This window comes from Oryctolagus cuniculus, chromosome 11 (genome assembly GCF_051225735.1).
Source record: "Oryctolagus cuniculus isolate XC-2025 breed Fujian yellow rabbit chromosome 11, ASM5122573v1, whole genome shotgun sequence".
Classification (NCBI taxonomy): Eukaryota; Metazoa; Chordata; class Mammalia; order Lagomorpha; family Leporidae; genus Oryctolagus; species Oryctolagus cuniculus.
Window position 1 is genome coordinate 769,999 of NC_142877.1, and position 13,597 is coordinate 783,595.

The window sequence follows — 13,597 nt, forward strand, 5'->3', positions numbered from 1 at the left end:
CGTCGCCTGTCCCAAAGGCGGGCATCGCGAGTGTCGGTGTGGTGCTTTGGCCACGACTCAGCTTGTCAGCAAGTCCCTGTGTCCATGCCAGCTGTGAGCAGGTGCGCCCAGGGGACATCCTCATGAGCACACTGGCCAGCACAGGAGGTAGACAGGCGCCCGGGTCCGGAGGCCACAGTGTCCGGCAGGTGGAGCTCCCAGTCGACCACCTGCAGAGACGGGGACCGGGCACCCTGGGAGGACAGCTGCCCAGGATGGGAGAGAGGGGGACACACGGGCTCGAGGACGCACACCGCGGCCACTGCCCAGGCCCGGGACAGCCACGACGGGGCCGCAGTGGCTTCGGCTCCTCGACTTCTTCCTTCCTCTCCTCGCTTCAGTTGGGATTTCCACCTGCCACACGTGGGCAGCCCGAGGCATCCGGCGGACACACAGGTGTCACGGAATGCGCGCTCCCTGAAGATGGGTGGGGCGGGCCCCAGCGTCCACGGAGGAGCACGTGGGCAGTGACGGAGCTGCCCACGGGAAGGCAAGCCCGCACCCTGCCCAAAGGCCGAGGCAGGAGGCACAGGCCGCGGGAACGAGGGGCAGGGGCCCGGCGATGCCGCCCAGCGCCGGGCCCGCGGTCACCTGCGGCCCCCGGGCCCACCTCGTGCACACCCTGACCGCAGGCCGAGGCCGGCGTCCGGTTCCTCTGGGGAAAGCGGCTCCCTCAGTGCCCCGGAGACGGGCACCCGGCCCGGCCAGGGGCATCCGCGGGCACAGCGGGTGGGCGGCGCGGGAGCGGAGACGCCCCTTCTCCAGGAAGAGCAGCAGCGGGGGTTCTGGACACGCAGCCGGCAGAGCCTGGGCAGCTCCGGCCGCACCGGGGCCCAGGAAGGCGGGCGCCGCGGCGGTGGCGCCCCGGGACGAGCGCGGATCCCCCGCCGCCGTCTGCAGGCCGCGACCCCGCGAGTCCGCCCAGCCTCGGCGCCCTGCACCGCTCCCGCAAGCCCGCGGAGGTGCGCGCGCAGCCGCCGCTGAGGGCGTGGCCGGGCAGTGGGCGCTGCGCGCGCAGCCGCCGCTGAGGGCGTGGCCGGGCGCGGGCGTCGAGGGCCCGCGCGCGAGGCACGTGGCTCCCACCCGCGGAGGCGCGCGCAGCCGTCGCTGGGGGCGTGGCCCCGCCTAGGGGCGTCGAGGGCCCGCGCGCGTGAGGCACATGGCACCACCCCCCCGGAGGTGCTCGCGCAGCCGTCGCTGGGGGCGTGGCCAGGCACGGGCGTCGAGGGCCCGCGTGTGAGGCACGTGGTGCCCGCCCGCCCGTCGGCGCACGAGGCGCGTCCTGTCGGGCCGCAGAGGTGCGTGCGCAGCCGCCGCGGGGCGGCGGGGGCGGGGCGGCCAGGCGGTTGGGCCGGGGGCGGGGCGGCGGGTAACGGAGGGGCGTGGCCGGCGCAGGGGGTGGGGTTACCGTTGCGGGGCGGGGCGGCGCAGGCGCACTGCGCGGCGCTCACCGGTTTCCCGCCCCCCAACGGCGCGCCCGCGGTGGCCGGCGCTGCGTCCGGCGTCCTCTCGGGCCGGGTGGCCGGCTGCCCCGCCCGCGTCCCGCGTCCGCCGCCCCGTCCCGCGTCGCCGCCCGCGTCCCCGCGCCCCGCCGCCGTTGGGCCGCGCCGCGCCGCCATGTCGGGCCCCGGGCCGCGGGAGCCGCCGCCTGAGGCGGGCGCGGCGGGCGGCGACGCGGGCCCCGAGGGCGCGGGCGGCGGGGACGCGGCGCTCGGCGAGCCGGGGCTGAGCTTCACGACCACCGACCTGAGCCTGGTGGAGATGACGGAGATCGAGTACACGCAGCTGCAGCACATCCTCTACTCGCACATGGAGGCGGCCGACGGCGAGCTCGAGGCGCGCCTCAGCTCGGCGCTGCTGGCGGGCCCGGGCGCGGGCGCGGGCGCGGGCGTGGGCGCCGCGCCGCCCGTCTACCCGGTGCTGTGCCCGCCCGCGCTGGCGGCCGACGCGCCCTGCCTGGGCCACATCGACTTCCAGGAGCTGCGCATGATGCTGCTGAGCGAGGCGGGCGCGCCGGGCGCGGGCGCGGCCGAGAAGACCCCGGGCGGCGCGGACGCGGCCGGGGCGCGGGCCCGGCCCGACGGCGCCAAGGAGGGCGCCGCGGCCGCGGGCCCCGACGGCGCCCCCGAGGCCCGGGCCAAGTCGGCCGTGCGCGTCCGCCTGGAGGACCGCTTCAACAGCATGCCCGCCGAGCCGCCGCCCGCGCCGCGCGGCCCCGAGCCCCCGGAGCCGCCGGGCGTGGCGCTCAACAAGTGCGTGCGGCGCGGGGCGCGGGGCGGGGCCGCCGGGGTGCACCTGCCGCTCACGTGCCGGGTTGTCCTTTGCCTGGCAGTTTGGTGACTCTGATCCGACACCCGTCCGAGCTGATGAACGTGCCCCTGCAGCAGCAGAGCAAGTGCACGGCGCTGGTGAAGAACAAGAGCGCGGCCGCCACGGCGCTGCAGTTCAGCTACCCGCTCTTCACCACCGGCGCCTGCTCGGCGGGCGGGCCCTCGGGCCTGGCGCCCACGCAGGTGCGGCCGCACGGGCCGCTGGCGCGTCAGGGCCCCCGGCGGGCCGCGGCGCAGGCGGTGAGGCCGCTGTCGCTTCCTTTCCCCGCAGAGTTCGGGCGGCGCCTGCTCCATGCTGGAGGCCGCCAAGCACCAGGACGTGGGCCTGCCCCGCGCCTTCTCGTTCTGCTACCAGCAGGAGATCGAGTCCACCAAGCAGACGCTGGGGAGCAGAAACAAAGCGCTGCCCGAGCAGGTCTGGATCAAAGTGGGAGGTAAGATGGGGCCGCGCGGCCGGTGCTGGGCGCCCTCTGGGCCTCGGGCAGCGGGGGCGACAGCGGCTGCTCGTGGGAGCCCCGCCGGTGTGTGCGGCTCAGGGGCCCCCGTCGCGTCGGCATGTCCTGGATCCCAGCGTTGGAGCCGAGGACTGGGAGGGGCTCCACCCGCCGTGCCTTGGTGGACGCACGGGGTTCCCGGTTCATCAAGGTCCAGGAGCACCCGCGAGGCAGGGGTCTGGTGTCCACCAGCGCCGGGGGAGGGGGCCAAGGAGACACGGCCCTCAGTGGGCAGGGGGCCCTGGGGGCTTCAGAAAGTTCCGGAGTTCAAGAAACCGCCGAGGAAGGGGTGCCTCCCGCCTTGCGAGTTGACCCGGGCCCTTGGAGCTTAGTCCTGAGTCCTCCCAGCAAAACGACGGCTTAGGCCGTCCGAGCCTGGAGACGCTGGGCTGGGGGTGCGGCCCCGGCCGTCCTGTGGTTTCTCCCTGTCATGTGTCTGGGGCAGAAGTGAGCGTCGAGCAGCCCCTGGGCGGTGCCTGTGGGCAGGGGTCAAACACGGCCGAGCCCGCGCCGGCCAAACCAGCACTGGGGCCCAGGGCCTCAGGGTGCGGCAGGTGGCTGGTGAGCAGGGAGCCCGCGGCGGGGGCACTGTGTGCTGTGGGCCGACGCGGCTGAGGGAGCACCCCGCCCCCTCCTGGGTGTCAGAACGCGGCTGAGGGGGCACCCCCGCCCCCTCCTGGGGTCAGAACAGCGTTGTCCCATTAGGGTGACTGTATGTACAGAGGGTCTGGTCTGCTGGCGAGAGGGGGGCTTGTGACAGGTGAGCTGCCCCACAGCACGGGGAGGGGCTGGCGTGGGTGTGGCAGCTGGACCAGGGTCAGAGTCACTTCTGCGCGGCCCGCCCCGGGGTGTTGGAACGCGTGCGGCGTGGGCGGGCACAAGGCAGGGGTGAGAAACTGAAACAGCGCTCTCGTCTTCTTCCGCAAGAAGAAGCGCTATGTAAACAGGCCATCAACAAGCGGAATCGGAGTCGGATCCGGCAGCTGGACGCGAGCACGGAGCGCAGAGCCCTCGGGGAGATCCAGAACGTGGGCGAGGGCCCCGCGGCCGCGCAGGCCTGGCAGTCCTCGGAGTCCTCGCAGTGCCCCCTGGGGGAGCAGGCCCAGAGCGGGCCCCAGGGCGGGAGGTCCCAGCGCCGGGAGAGGCACAACCGGATGGAACGAGACAGAAGGTACCGCGTGTGATCATCGGGTCGGCGTGTGGCTGTCGGGTCGGCATGTGCCTATCGGGTCGGCGTGTGGCTGTTGGGCCGGCATGTGGCTGTCGGGTGGGCATGTGACCATCAGGCCGGGGTGTGGCTGTCGGGTCAGCGTGTGTGGCTGTTGGGCCCGTGTGTGATCATCGGGTCGGTGTGTGGCTGTTGGGCCGGCACATGGTTGTCAGGTCGGTGTATGGCTGTTGGGCCGGCGTGTGGCTGTCGGGTCAGCGTGTGACCATCGGGTTGGCGTGTGACTATTGGGTCGGCACATGGTTGTCGGGTCAGTGTGTGGCTGTCGGGCCGGCGTGTGACCATCGGGTCGGCATGTGGCTGTCAGGTCGGTGCATGGCTGTCGGGTCGGCGTGTGTGCCGCCGCCCTGGAGCTGGTGCTTGGCAGAGAGCGCCGTTAGCCACATGCTCGGGGGCGAGCAGCATCACCAGGGCGTGGCCTGGCGGGTCAGCGCCCCCAGGACCGCCCTGGCCTCAGTGAGGGCCCACAGAGGCGCATGGGGAGTGGGTGTGGGGGAGACCGGGCCCGCGCCCCCAGGCGGCCTCTCCCAGAGCCAGCAGCAGCAGGCTCGAGGGAGACCCAGGGCCCGGGGCTTGCTGGGGGCCATCGCGTAGGCGGCGTCTCCCTGGCACGCGGCTCGCAGCTCCCCAGCGGAAGGCAGGTGCTGAGCACCGACCCTGGGTGCCGGGGGCCACCCTGACTGACCCCGGAGCGCTGTGGTCCAGGAGCCGGTCCAGGGCCCGCCGGGCACACACGGACCACTTGGTTCTGCATTTTGATTTGCTCTTTGGAGAACGCTGGGGAAGGAGGAGTTCGGGGCACTGAGTTGGCTCGCGCGTGGGTTTACTTGTGCTGCTCTCTGTGAGCTGGGCTTTCCCGCGGCGTTCCCAGCGTTCCCTCCATGTGCAGGTAAAGGGCCGGACTGGTCGCTGTCTCCCGCTCGGGCAGTGACGCGGAGCCAAGTCCTCAGCTTTCTGCTGCGTGTGTGCGTGCGGCGTCCGTGCGACGTGCAGATTGGAGGACGCGGCGGGGCTGTGCGCACGCACTGCGGCTGAGGCCCTCCTGGGCTCACTGTGGGCTGCGCCGGGCGCTGTGTCTGCCGTGGACAGGGACCGAGCGCCTGCGGGAGAGAGGCCTTTGCCGCGTGTTCGCTGTGGGTTGTGACCACACTTGATTCCACGCCGTCTGCAAGTTCATTGCCTCTGCCCTGGGGTCTGCTGTCTGCACAAGGAGCAGAGCCGGCGTGCGGCTGCAGGGAGAGCGGCCGTCCCTCGTGCAGCGGCAGCTGCGCCCCCGCCGCAGTCCTCGGTCCGGCCTCCCACGTGTGAGGTCTGGAGGGGGTTCCGCCTGGCCCAGCCTGGCTGTCGTGGACATTTGGGGATGGGCCAGCAGATGGGAGGTCCCTGTGTGTCTCCCTTTCAAATAAAATGGAAATAAGTAAATTTCAAAAAAGGTTGTTTTAAAAAACGCTCTAGTCACACAGGAGTGAGGAGGACCCGTGCGGCCGCTGAGGGCGGTTTATTGGGGACTTTGTGACTTGCTGAGCGCAACACGGAATCGTGTAAACCGCAAACTAAGTCGCGAGCTGGGCTTTAAATGGCCTCCGAGAGCTGCGTCTCAGGACGGGGGGGGGGGGGGGGGTCTGCCCGGGCCCTGGCGCCTGCAGAGCGGCGGCTCCTCCGAGTGGCAGGATGCCGTGCCGGGTGCACACGCGCGCTCAGCGCCGGGAGCCTCTGAGCCTGGCCCTCGGGAGGTCGGCAGGGGAGGCTGCAGGCCGTGTGCAGGGCCGGGGCCGCTCTGGGCAGCCTGGGCCAGCAGCAGCGGGACCCGAGAGCAGGCCTCAGGCACGTGCAGCCGCTGGCTGGGACGCTGGCTGCGTTTCTCCCGCCTCAGCCTCCGTGTGACGCCTTTGGATTTTGACTGCAGGCGCAGAATCCGCATTTGTTGCGACGAGTTGAATCTCTTGGTTCCGTTCTGCAACGCGGAGACGGACAAGGCGACGACGCTGCAGTGGACCACGGCGTTCCTGAAGTACATTCAGGAGCGGCACGGAGACGCCCTCAAGAAGGTCAGTGCTCAGCGGGCCGCGGGCCCTCGGTGGGGCACGACTGCCCGCGAAGCGGCCTTCCCACGCCTGTCGCTCCCGAAGACGGACGCCCGGTCCCGGCGGCAGCGCGAGCAGAGCCTCCCGGGGAGGCCGCCCGTCGCTCCCGAAGCAGTGACCCTGTCCGGCGACACTGAGCACCTGCTCTGTGCTGGGCCCCAGGGGCCTGGTGACCTGGGACGAGCCACCGCTCCCTGGGTCTCGTCTGCGTGGTTGTCAGCTGTGGGCCAGCCTGCTCTGCTCTCTGAACGCACAGGTGGTTCTGAGGGGCGAGGGGCGGCAGTCGTGGGCGCCTGCCTTGGGGGGACTTCAGGTCCAGGTTCCGGCGTCAGAAGTCCAGTCGCCGAGGCTGGTGGCTTTGTCGCTCCAGGAGTGACTGTCAGGCCTTAGGGATGTGACCTGTGGGGTCCTGTGTGCCTTGCCCAGTCCGTCGGCGGGCACTGCTGCTGGCCCAGCAGGAATCGGACTGGAGAAGGAGCTGGGGTGGCCGCCGGAAGCGTTCCTGGGAGTGCCCCAGTGGGCCGTGCGTGCGCAGGTTCTCACCCCCCCACCCCGCCGTGTCCGCGTGGCAGCCGCGTCCGGGTCTCCTTGTTTCCCGTTCTTTATTTTCCTTAGACCTCGAGTTGCGTTTTCCAGCCGCGCTGTGCTGTGCGGCGTCGTTCTTGGGTATTTCAGTGCAGTTACCCCCGCGTTACTCGTTAGAGGTCTGTCACTCGGAAGTAGAACCCCTGTCGTCACTGTATGCTTACGCTCAAAGATTAGATAAACTCGGTTACGTGGACACGGTGGCTTGTTCTGAGTCAGGTCGTTGGGCCCGTCAGGGGTCAGCTGACGAGAAGCCAGTCAGCGTTGTCAGGCCTGTCAGAGTGCACGCAGCCCGAGCACGTGTAGGCCGGCGCCCAGCGCGTGTACACGGCCCAAGCACGTGTAGGCCGGCGCCCAGCGCGTGTACACGGCCCGAGCACGTGCACGCACGCATTTCCATGGCAACTTGCCCCCCTTCGTGGGCACTGTTGTCTTTACAGATGTGATGCTGAGGTTTTGAGGCGATTTTTCTGGGTGGTTTCAGCGTGCATTTCACGCGACAAGTCTCTCTCCGTCCGAGGCGTCTGTTCAGGCATGGAGGGTCCTCTGTGGGCGGCTCTGTGGGACTGCACAGGGACTGGGTGTCTGGCTGAGGCTGGGGGTGAGTAGGAGCTGGGGTTCCACAGATGTTCAGACAGTGCCACGGCTGTGTTTGGGGGCCACCACAAGCAGCCACGTGGCCAGGGTCTGGGGCAGAGGCGGACTGGCCAGGCATGCTGGGCTGGAGGCTTCCTGAGGGTCAAGGCGCCCCGAGATCTGACAGCCTTTAGAGCCATCCCTGGCCGCCGTGGGGGGGGGGGAGACACGCCTTGGCCACAGGACGTGGCAGGAATGAGGCTTCCCTGCGTGTCGATGGTTAAGCGTAGCTGGGAGGGCGTGAGCTGACCGGCACAGCTGGGGGCTGGGGGTGCGGCCGGTGGGGAGTGGGGAGCGTGTTGCCGACCAGCCGGGGGCAGGCGTCCCCAGCAGACAGCCACTCGTGTGTGTTCGGATGCACATGATGTGCAGATACTGTGGACGCCCGTGTCCGTGCCCCGACCTCAGCAGCTGACGCTGACCGTGTGCACCTTGTGTGCGCACAGCTTCACGCTCAGAGCCCGGGTCTTCCTCTCGACTGTCTCACGCGTCTCAGGATGGCTCCTCCTGGTGCCGCGCCCGCGCCCGCACTGCCCGAGGATGATGGCATCCACCTCATGCCTGTCCCTGCACGTGGCGTTGGTGCGCTTCTGCCCTCACCCAGAGCACGCCGTGGCTGGCGCTGTGTGTGTCGTGGCCCGCGCCGACGGCCCGGGCGGAGACGGGGGCCGAGGCCGCTTGTCTGCAGGACGCACTTCCTGGGGCTCCGGCTGCTTACTGTGATTTCGGTTTCGGCATCATTTCAAGCCCAGACACATTCAGAGTTGCGCAGAGAGCTCCGTCCCTACCGCCGCCCACGCGTGGCTCTCGCGTGCCTGGACCTGGGTTTGGCCATCGCAGGAGGGGTTAGGTGCCCTGTTGATCCATTCAGGTGCTGCCTCTGTCCCGGTAACGTCTGCGTGCTTTTCCCTGGAGGAACTGGGCCAGCCACTGACCGGGCCCACTTGTGACGAGCCTCAGCACGGCCCCGCACGCTCCCTGTCCCTGTCGGCAGTGGCAGCCCACCTGCCCGGCTGCCCCCTCGTCACAGGGCTGGATCCTCCGGCCACACTGGAGTCAGGCCCTCACTGCTGCTCTGAGCCTGGCACCGACGACGTAGGGCCTGCCCCGCCCCTGCTCACTTTGCCTGTCGCTGTCCTGGGGGAGCGCTGGACAGGGATCCCTGCCAGCAGTAAGCCCTTGGCCCTCGTTAGCTGCCGAGTCAGGTGCCCCCTCCCCACCCTCTCCTAGACCCACATCCCCGTCAGCCTCTGGGTGCGGCCCCCCTCTGCCTCCTGTGTAGCCAGCCGCGGGATGAGAGGGGACCTCGTGGCTTTCTGAGTAGCACGGACACACGCCACAGCCTCCGGGATGAGCCCTCCCTGCCGGCAGCTGGTCTGTGCCCGGGTTCTCCACGTTGCGGAGCCCAGGCTGTGCGTGCCGTCCTGGAGCTGGGCAGCTGAGGGACCTGGAGAGCCCCCCCACATCTGTGTCCAGTGTCCTTGGCTCTCGTGGTCAGTAGGGTGCCTCCCCTGCCTGCACGCTTGGCCCCCCAAGTCTGCAACCAGCCTCGCCCTCCAAACAGGAACTCCCTCCCCCGTCTTTTGCCTCCAGGATAGGGAGGACAGTCCTCGCACAGGGCGAAGGCTGGTTCTGTTGAGCGCCCCGGTATCCGTATTCCCGGAGCCCGGAGCCGGACGGTCTTTGGGTGCCCGGCGGCTCTGCCTCCGCCAGCCCGCGTCGCCCCTCCCAGGCTCGTGTTTGTGAACCAGCCCTGCCCTGCGTGTCGTGTGAGTGGGGTGTGGACGGTCACCTGACCTTTGTGACGTGCCCGTGGCAGGCCATTCTGCACAGAGACCCAGCCCACAAGAGAAGTAGTCACCAGCAGGTGGGGCCCGCACAGGATATCCCGGCCTCTAGCAGGCTGTGAGCACCGCGACCTGCCCGGGGCGCGCTCTGAGGGCGTGGGCACTGACGCGGTGGGTGCTGCCCTGGACCTCCGAGGCCGTCTGTCGCGTTCAGTGCTGCGTGACTTCTCTGAGGAGGAGCAGGACGCCAGGGGCTCTGCCTGTCTCCGTGTGTGTGTGGGGGGGGGTGGTGTGACAGGTGCCTCAGCTGGCGTCAGCGGGAATTAAGGGGCCCCAGGGACGGCTGAACCCCATGTTCGCAGGGCTGGCCCCGGCGCAGCCTCGGGGCAGGCTGAGAGTCCCCGTGGAAGCTTTGAGGGCTGTTGGACGGGGACTTTTGTCTGCTTTGGGGACACGCTGTTGAATGAATGTAGCTTGCGTGTGGCTGCTGCAAAAGCTGTGTTGGGATCTGTTTTGAAAATCAAGTCTGCTGTCTGTGCCGATGAATCTACCCCGTGTTACCCTTGGGCCGTCCTGAGCTGCCGGGGCCCCCGTCACCCCTGCTGGGGGTGCATGTCTTTTCTGTTGAAATTTGCTTTTATCTTGATCATTCTTTAAAACCTTGGATCTGTGTTTTCCTTTCTCAAGTTTTAGTTTTTCCCAGTGTGCTGAGTTGAGTTTGCTTTGTTTGCTTAGTGCCCGGTGCATTGGGGTGCATTGGAAGCGGGTTTCTGTGTTGCCCTGGGGAAGCGCGCCCCAGGCTGGGCTGCGATCTCTGGTCGTCGCGCCGTCCTTCGTATCTTGCAGTTTTCATTTGTTTGCCTCTTCGAGCTGTGAGTTCTCTCGAAGTCCATTTTTAATTTTCCATCTGCGCAGGTTTTTTTTTTTTTTTTTGACAGAGTTAGAGAGAAAGGTCTTCCTTCCGTTGGTTCACCCCCCAAATGGCTGCTACGGCTGGAGCTGAGCCGATCTGAGGAGCCAGGAGCTTCTGGGTCTCCCACGTGGGTGCAGGGGCCCAGGCACCTGGACCATCTTCCACTGCCTTCCCAGGCCTTGGCAGAGAGCTGGACCGGAAGTGGAGCAGCCATACTGGATGCTGCACTGCAGGCGGCGGCCTCACCGGGACACCACAGCGCCGGCCCGCGGAGAGGATCCTGGGTCGTCATTCCAGTTGAGGAGGCCCAGTGAGGTCCGTCTGTCCACTGCGTCTTGGTCACCACACTCTGTCCCTGGAGGGACAGCTTCAGCCTGACGCATTCCCGCCGGCCTGCAGCAGAGGCCTTGCGCGGCCTCGTGGTTGTATGGAAATGGTTTGGAGAGTCTCAGGTGCCCTCTGACGTCTGAGAAGTGGTCATTTTCTCCCTTTCATGGAGTGATTCTAAAAGGCAAATTCTGCTCTGCCAGATTCAGGGAGCTACTTTGTGTCTGCTTTAGGTGTCAGGTGTAGGCAGTTAGCGAGATGTGCTTCATCTTAACTGCATCCTAAAGCCTCTGGAGGCCTGGGAGAGCCGGAGTCTGTTCACGTGCGGACACAGCTCCCGCGCGCACTGTGGTGTCGGCCGGCCTTGGTGTCGGTGTCGGTGTCGCCCGCAAGCCCCTTCCGCTTCTCATCTGGAATCAGATGTGAACTGAACGGAAGTCAGCAGCAAGGAAGGACGTGCAGGTGGACGTCTCTCCGAGGGAGACACGCCGGTAGGCAGGAAGCGCACAGGGAGGCGCCGCTCCATAGCCACCAGTGTGGCCGTCGGCGAGGACTGGAGCAGCCCGGACCCTGTGCGCTGCTGTGGGGATGGCAACGACGCAGCCCTGGACAGCTACGGCAGTTGCTCAAAAAACTGAGGCTAGAACCAGCGCCCGGTCGGCCAGTCCTGTCCCAGAGCCGGAATGATGCTGTCCGGGAATGCTCTTGGCGGCAGCAGCCCAGGCCGCCACCGGCAGTGAGCGCACGAGCCGGCGAGCCCCGCGCCTGCCTCGGCGTGACGACGCGAGCGTTCTGCCGAGTGAACTGAGCCAGCTCCAGGAGAAGCAGTGCCGTGTGATTGTAGTGCGTGGGGCCCCGAAGTCGTCGGAAATCGCAGGCAGAGGGAACACGCGCGCTCCGCCCAGAGGCTGCCGGGAAGTGAGCGGGGGGGGGGGGGGGGGGTTAGGGTGTGGCCAACGCAGGCAGCCGAGGTTGATTTTATCAGTAGCAGGAGAGCCATCCCGTGCCCTAGAGCTGCCAAACCCGGGAATCGCAGAGGGAATTGAAGAGGACACGCACAGAAAGGGAAGGTGTCCCGTGTCCGTGAGCTGGAAGAATCGTTACTGATGCGGCCACACTGCCCAAGCGATTTACACACTGAGTGCAGCCCGTCAGAACTCCACGGCGTTGTTCGGAGAAGTGGAGAAACACTGCTAGGATTTGTGGAGCCACACAAGCCCCTGAGCGGCCGCGGTGAGCTGAGCAGAGACCCGCGGTGGACGCGTCTCGATCCCTGACCGCGGAGCAGCGGACGGGACGCACAGCCCGGCAGAGGACCGGGAATCCGTGGGCTCCGCCGACTGACTGACACGGTGGAAGGGGCAAGTCTGGAGCAGCTGGTGCCGGGGAAGTGGGGTGTCCACGTGCACAGGAAACACAGCACCTGACCCCGTCCCTCACCAAATTAAAAGACAAATTGGGGCCGGCGCTGCGGCTCACTGGGCTGATCCTCCCCCTGCGGCGCCAGATTCTAGACCCCGGGTTCTGTCCCGGTTGCTCCTCTTCCAGTCCGGCTCTCTGCTGTGGCCCGGGAGGGCAGTGGAGGATGGCCCAGGTGTTTGGGCCCTGCACCCCATGGGAGACCAGGGGGAGGCGCCTGGCTCCTGCCTTCAGATCGGCAGTAGCTCCAGCCGTTGCGGCCATTTGGGGGGTGAACCAACGGAAGGAAGACCTTTCTGTCTCTCACTAACGCTAGCTGTGGAAAAAAAAAAAAAAAAAGGCATATGGAAACCTGCAGGCACGAGCCCCCTGGCTTCCCTGTCCTTCATCCTCCCTGCTGTAAAGCTTCCATTCAGAACAGGGCTGTGTGAGGACGCGGCCAGGACGTCCTCGCCGCTCTGGTGGCCTCCCTGACCTGGTGGCCAGCGCTGTCCGCGCCCCCGTGGCCTCCCTGACCTGGTGGCCAGCCCTGTCCGCGCCCCCGTGGTCTTCCTGACCTGGTGGCCAGCCCTGTCCGCGCCCCCCGTGGCCTCTCTGAGTCGGGATCCAGACCTCGTGCTGGGTCGACGGCTGAGATGCGTCTCAGCCTGCGTCAGTTCCCGTCCTCAGGAGTGGGCGGTTTTCCCGCCCTGCACGTCGGCCGTGCTGTCTTTCCTCCCGTGGAGGGGTGGGTGCCCTGAAGTCTTGATGGGACCCGGCTCTGCGTGTGGTGTTCCTCAGGAGGCCCGGTTTGAGGCTGACGCAGCCATTGCAGTGCCGGCTTCTTAGAGCTGGCGCGCCAGGAGCTCGCCCCACGGGAGAGCCACAGCGCCGCTGCCCGCTGTCCGCGGTTGGCAGGGGTGACTGCCGAGCCGGCACTGGCGCCACTGGTGCTTTAAGTGGTGCGTTTTGTGTTGGTTTTGCCACAGTCTAAAAGTGGCTGCGTGGAGCTGCTGGAGAGAAGCCCGAGTCCCTGTCTGTCGCGGGCGCCCTCCCGAGGGGACAGGAATCGGGGTGACACGGCTCCGTCTCGCGACGCAGCCCCATCTTAGCAGCCGTGCTTGCGAAGAAAGTGCACTAACGATCCCGTCTTGGCCCTAGGAATTTGAGAGTGTGTTTTGCGGTAAGACCGGCAGAAGGCTGAAGCTGACCAGGCCGGACTCACTGATCACCTGTCCCGCACAGGGCAGCCTGCAGGGCAGCCCCTCGATGGAGATCAAGTGACGGACTGAACAGGAGTCCTCAGGCAGCGAGCGGCCGTCCCTCCGCGATCCAGAGGGTTCCCTGGTCCTGGAGCTGACCGTCTGGCTCGAGGGGGACCCGACTCAGGTTGATGGGCTCCAGCAGGGCCCCTGAGAGCACACTCTGTAGAACAGGCTCTCCTGGCACGCAACACGGCCCACGCACGGCCCACAGGCTCCCCGGGCTCCAACATGGCCCACGCACGGCCCACAGGCTCCCCGGGCTCCAACATGGCCCACACATGTTATGACAGCACACTCTGCCGTCTCCACACACACCAGCCCACACACGGGGCCGCTGTCTCCCCTGGCACACAACACCGGCCCACTCGTGGCCCGTGAGAGCGCGCTCTGCCTGTCTCACACAACACCGGGCCCCGTGGAAGCACACTCTGCCACAGTCCGCACGCAACACCAGCCCACTCGTGGCTGTGAGACCATTCGGGGTGATGACATCTTGACAATTAGTAATTTT

At 67.6% G+C, this 13,597-nt stretch overlaps 1 protein-coding gene across 5 annotated transcripts; it reads left to right on the plus strand.

Annotated features, from left to right (window-relative positions):
* The first annotated feature begins 1,226 nt into the window (after positions 1 to 1,226).
* Positions 1,227 to 13,240, plus strand: TCFL5 (transcription factor like 5). Of its 5 annotated transcripts, none has more exons than XM_089306927.1 (6): positions 1,227 to 1,337; positions 2,372 to 2,552; positions 2,641 to 2,803; positions 3,791 to 4,034; positions 5,998 to 6,139; positions 12,983 to 13,240. In XM_089306927.1, the coding sequence occupies exons 2-6, from the start codon at positions 2,406 to 2,408 to the stop codon at positions 13,103 to 13,105; spliced, it is 819 nt and encodes a 272-aa protein (XP_089163053.1). In that variant the 5' UTR covers positions 1,227 to 1,337; positions 2,372 to 2,405; the 3' UTR covers positions 13,106 to 13,240. The 5 variants fall into 5 exon arrangements, with proteins under 5 accessions (XP_089163053.1, XP_008251556.2, XP_051685392.1 ...); XM_008253334.4 differs by lacking the exon at positions 1,227 to 1,337 and adding an exon at positions 1,485 to 2,291; XM_051829432.3 differs by lacking the exon at positions 1,227 to 1,337 and adding an exon at positions 1,526 to 2,291 and having other exon boundaries at positions 3,794 to 4,034.
* Positions 13,241 to 13,597: the final 357 nt, after the last annotated feature.

Excerpts from the sequence above, each read along its gene's own strand:
- TCFL5 (XM_008253334.4), top strand. The coding sequence starts at position 1,657 with ATGTCGGGCCCCGGGCCGCGGGAGCCGCCGCCTGAGGCGGGCGCGGCG. Across the intron at positions 2,292-2,371 it reads CCGGGCGTGGCGCTCAACAA|TTTGGTGACTCTGATCCGAC; the intron begins GTGCGTGCGGCG and ends TTTGCCTGGCAG. Across the intron at positions 2,553-2,640 it reads CGGGCCTGGCGCCCACGCAG|AGTTCGGGCGGCGCCTGCTC; the intron begins GTGCGGCCGCAC and ends CTTTCCCCGCAG.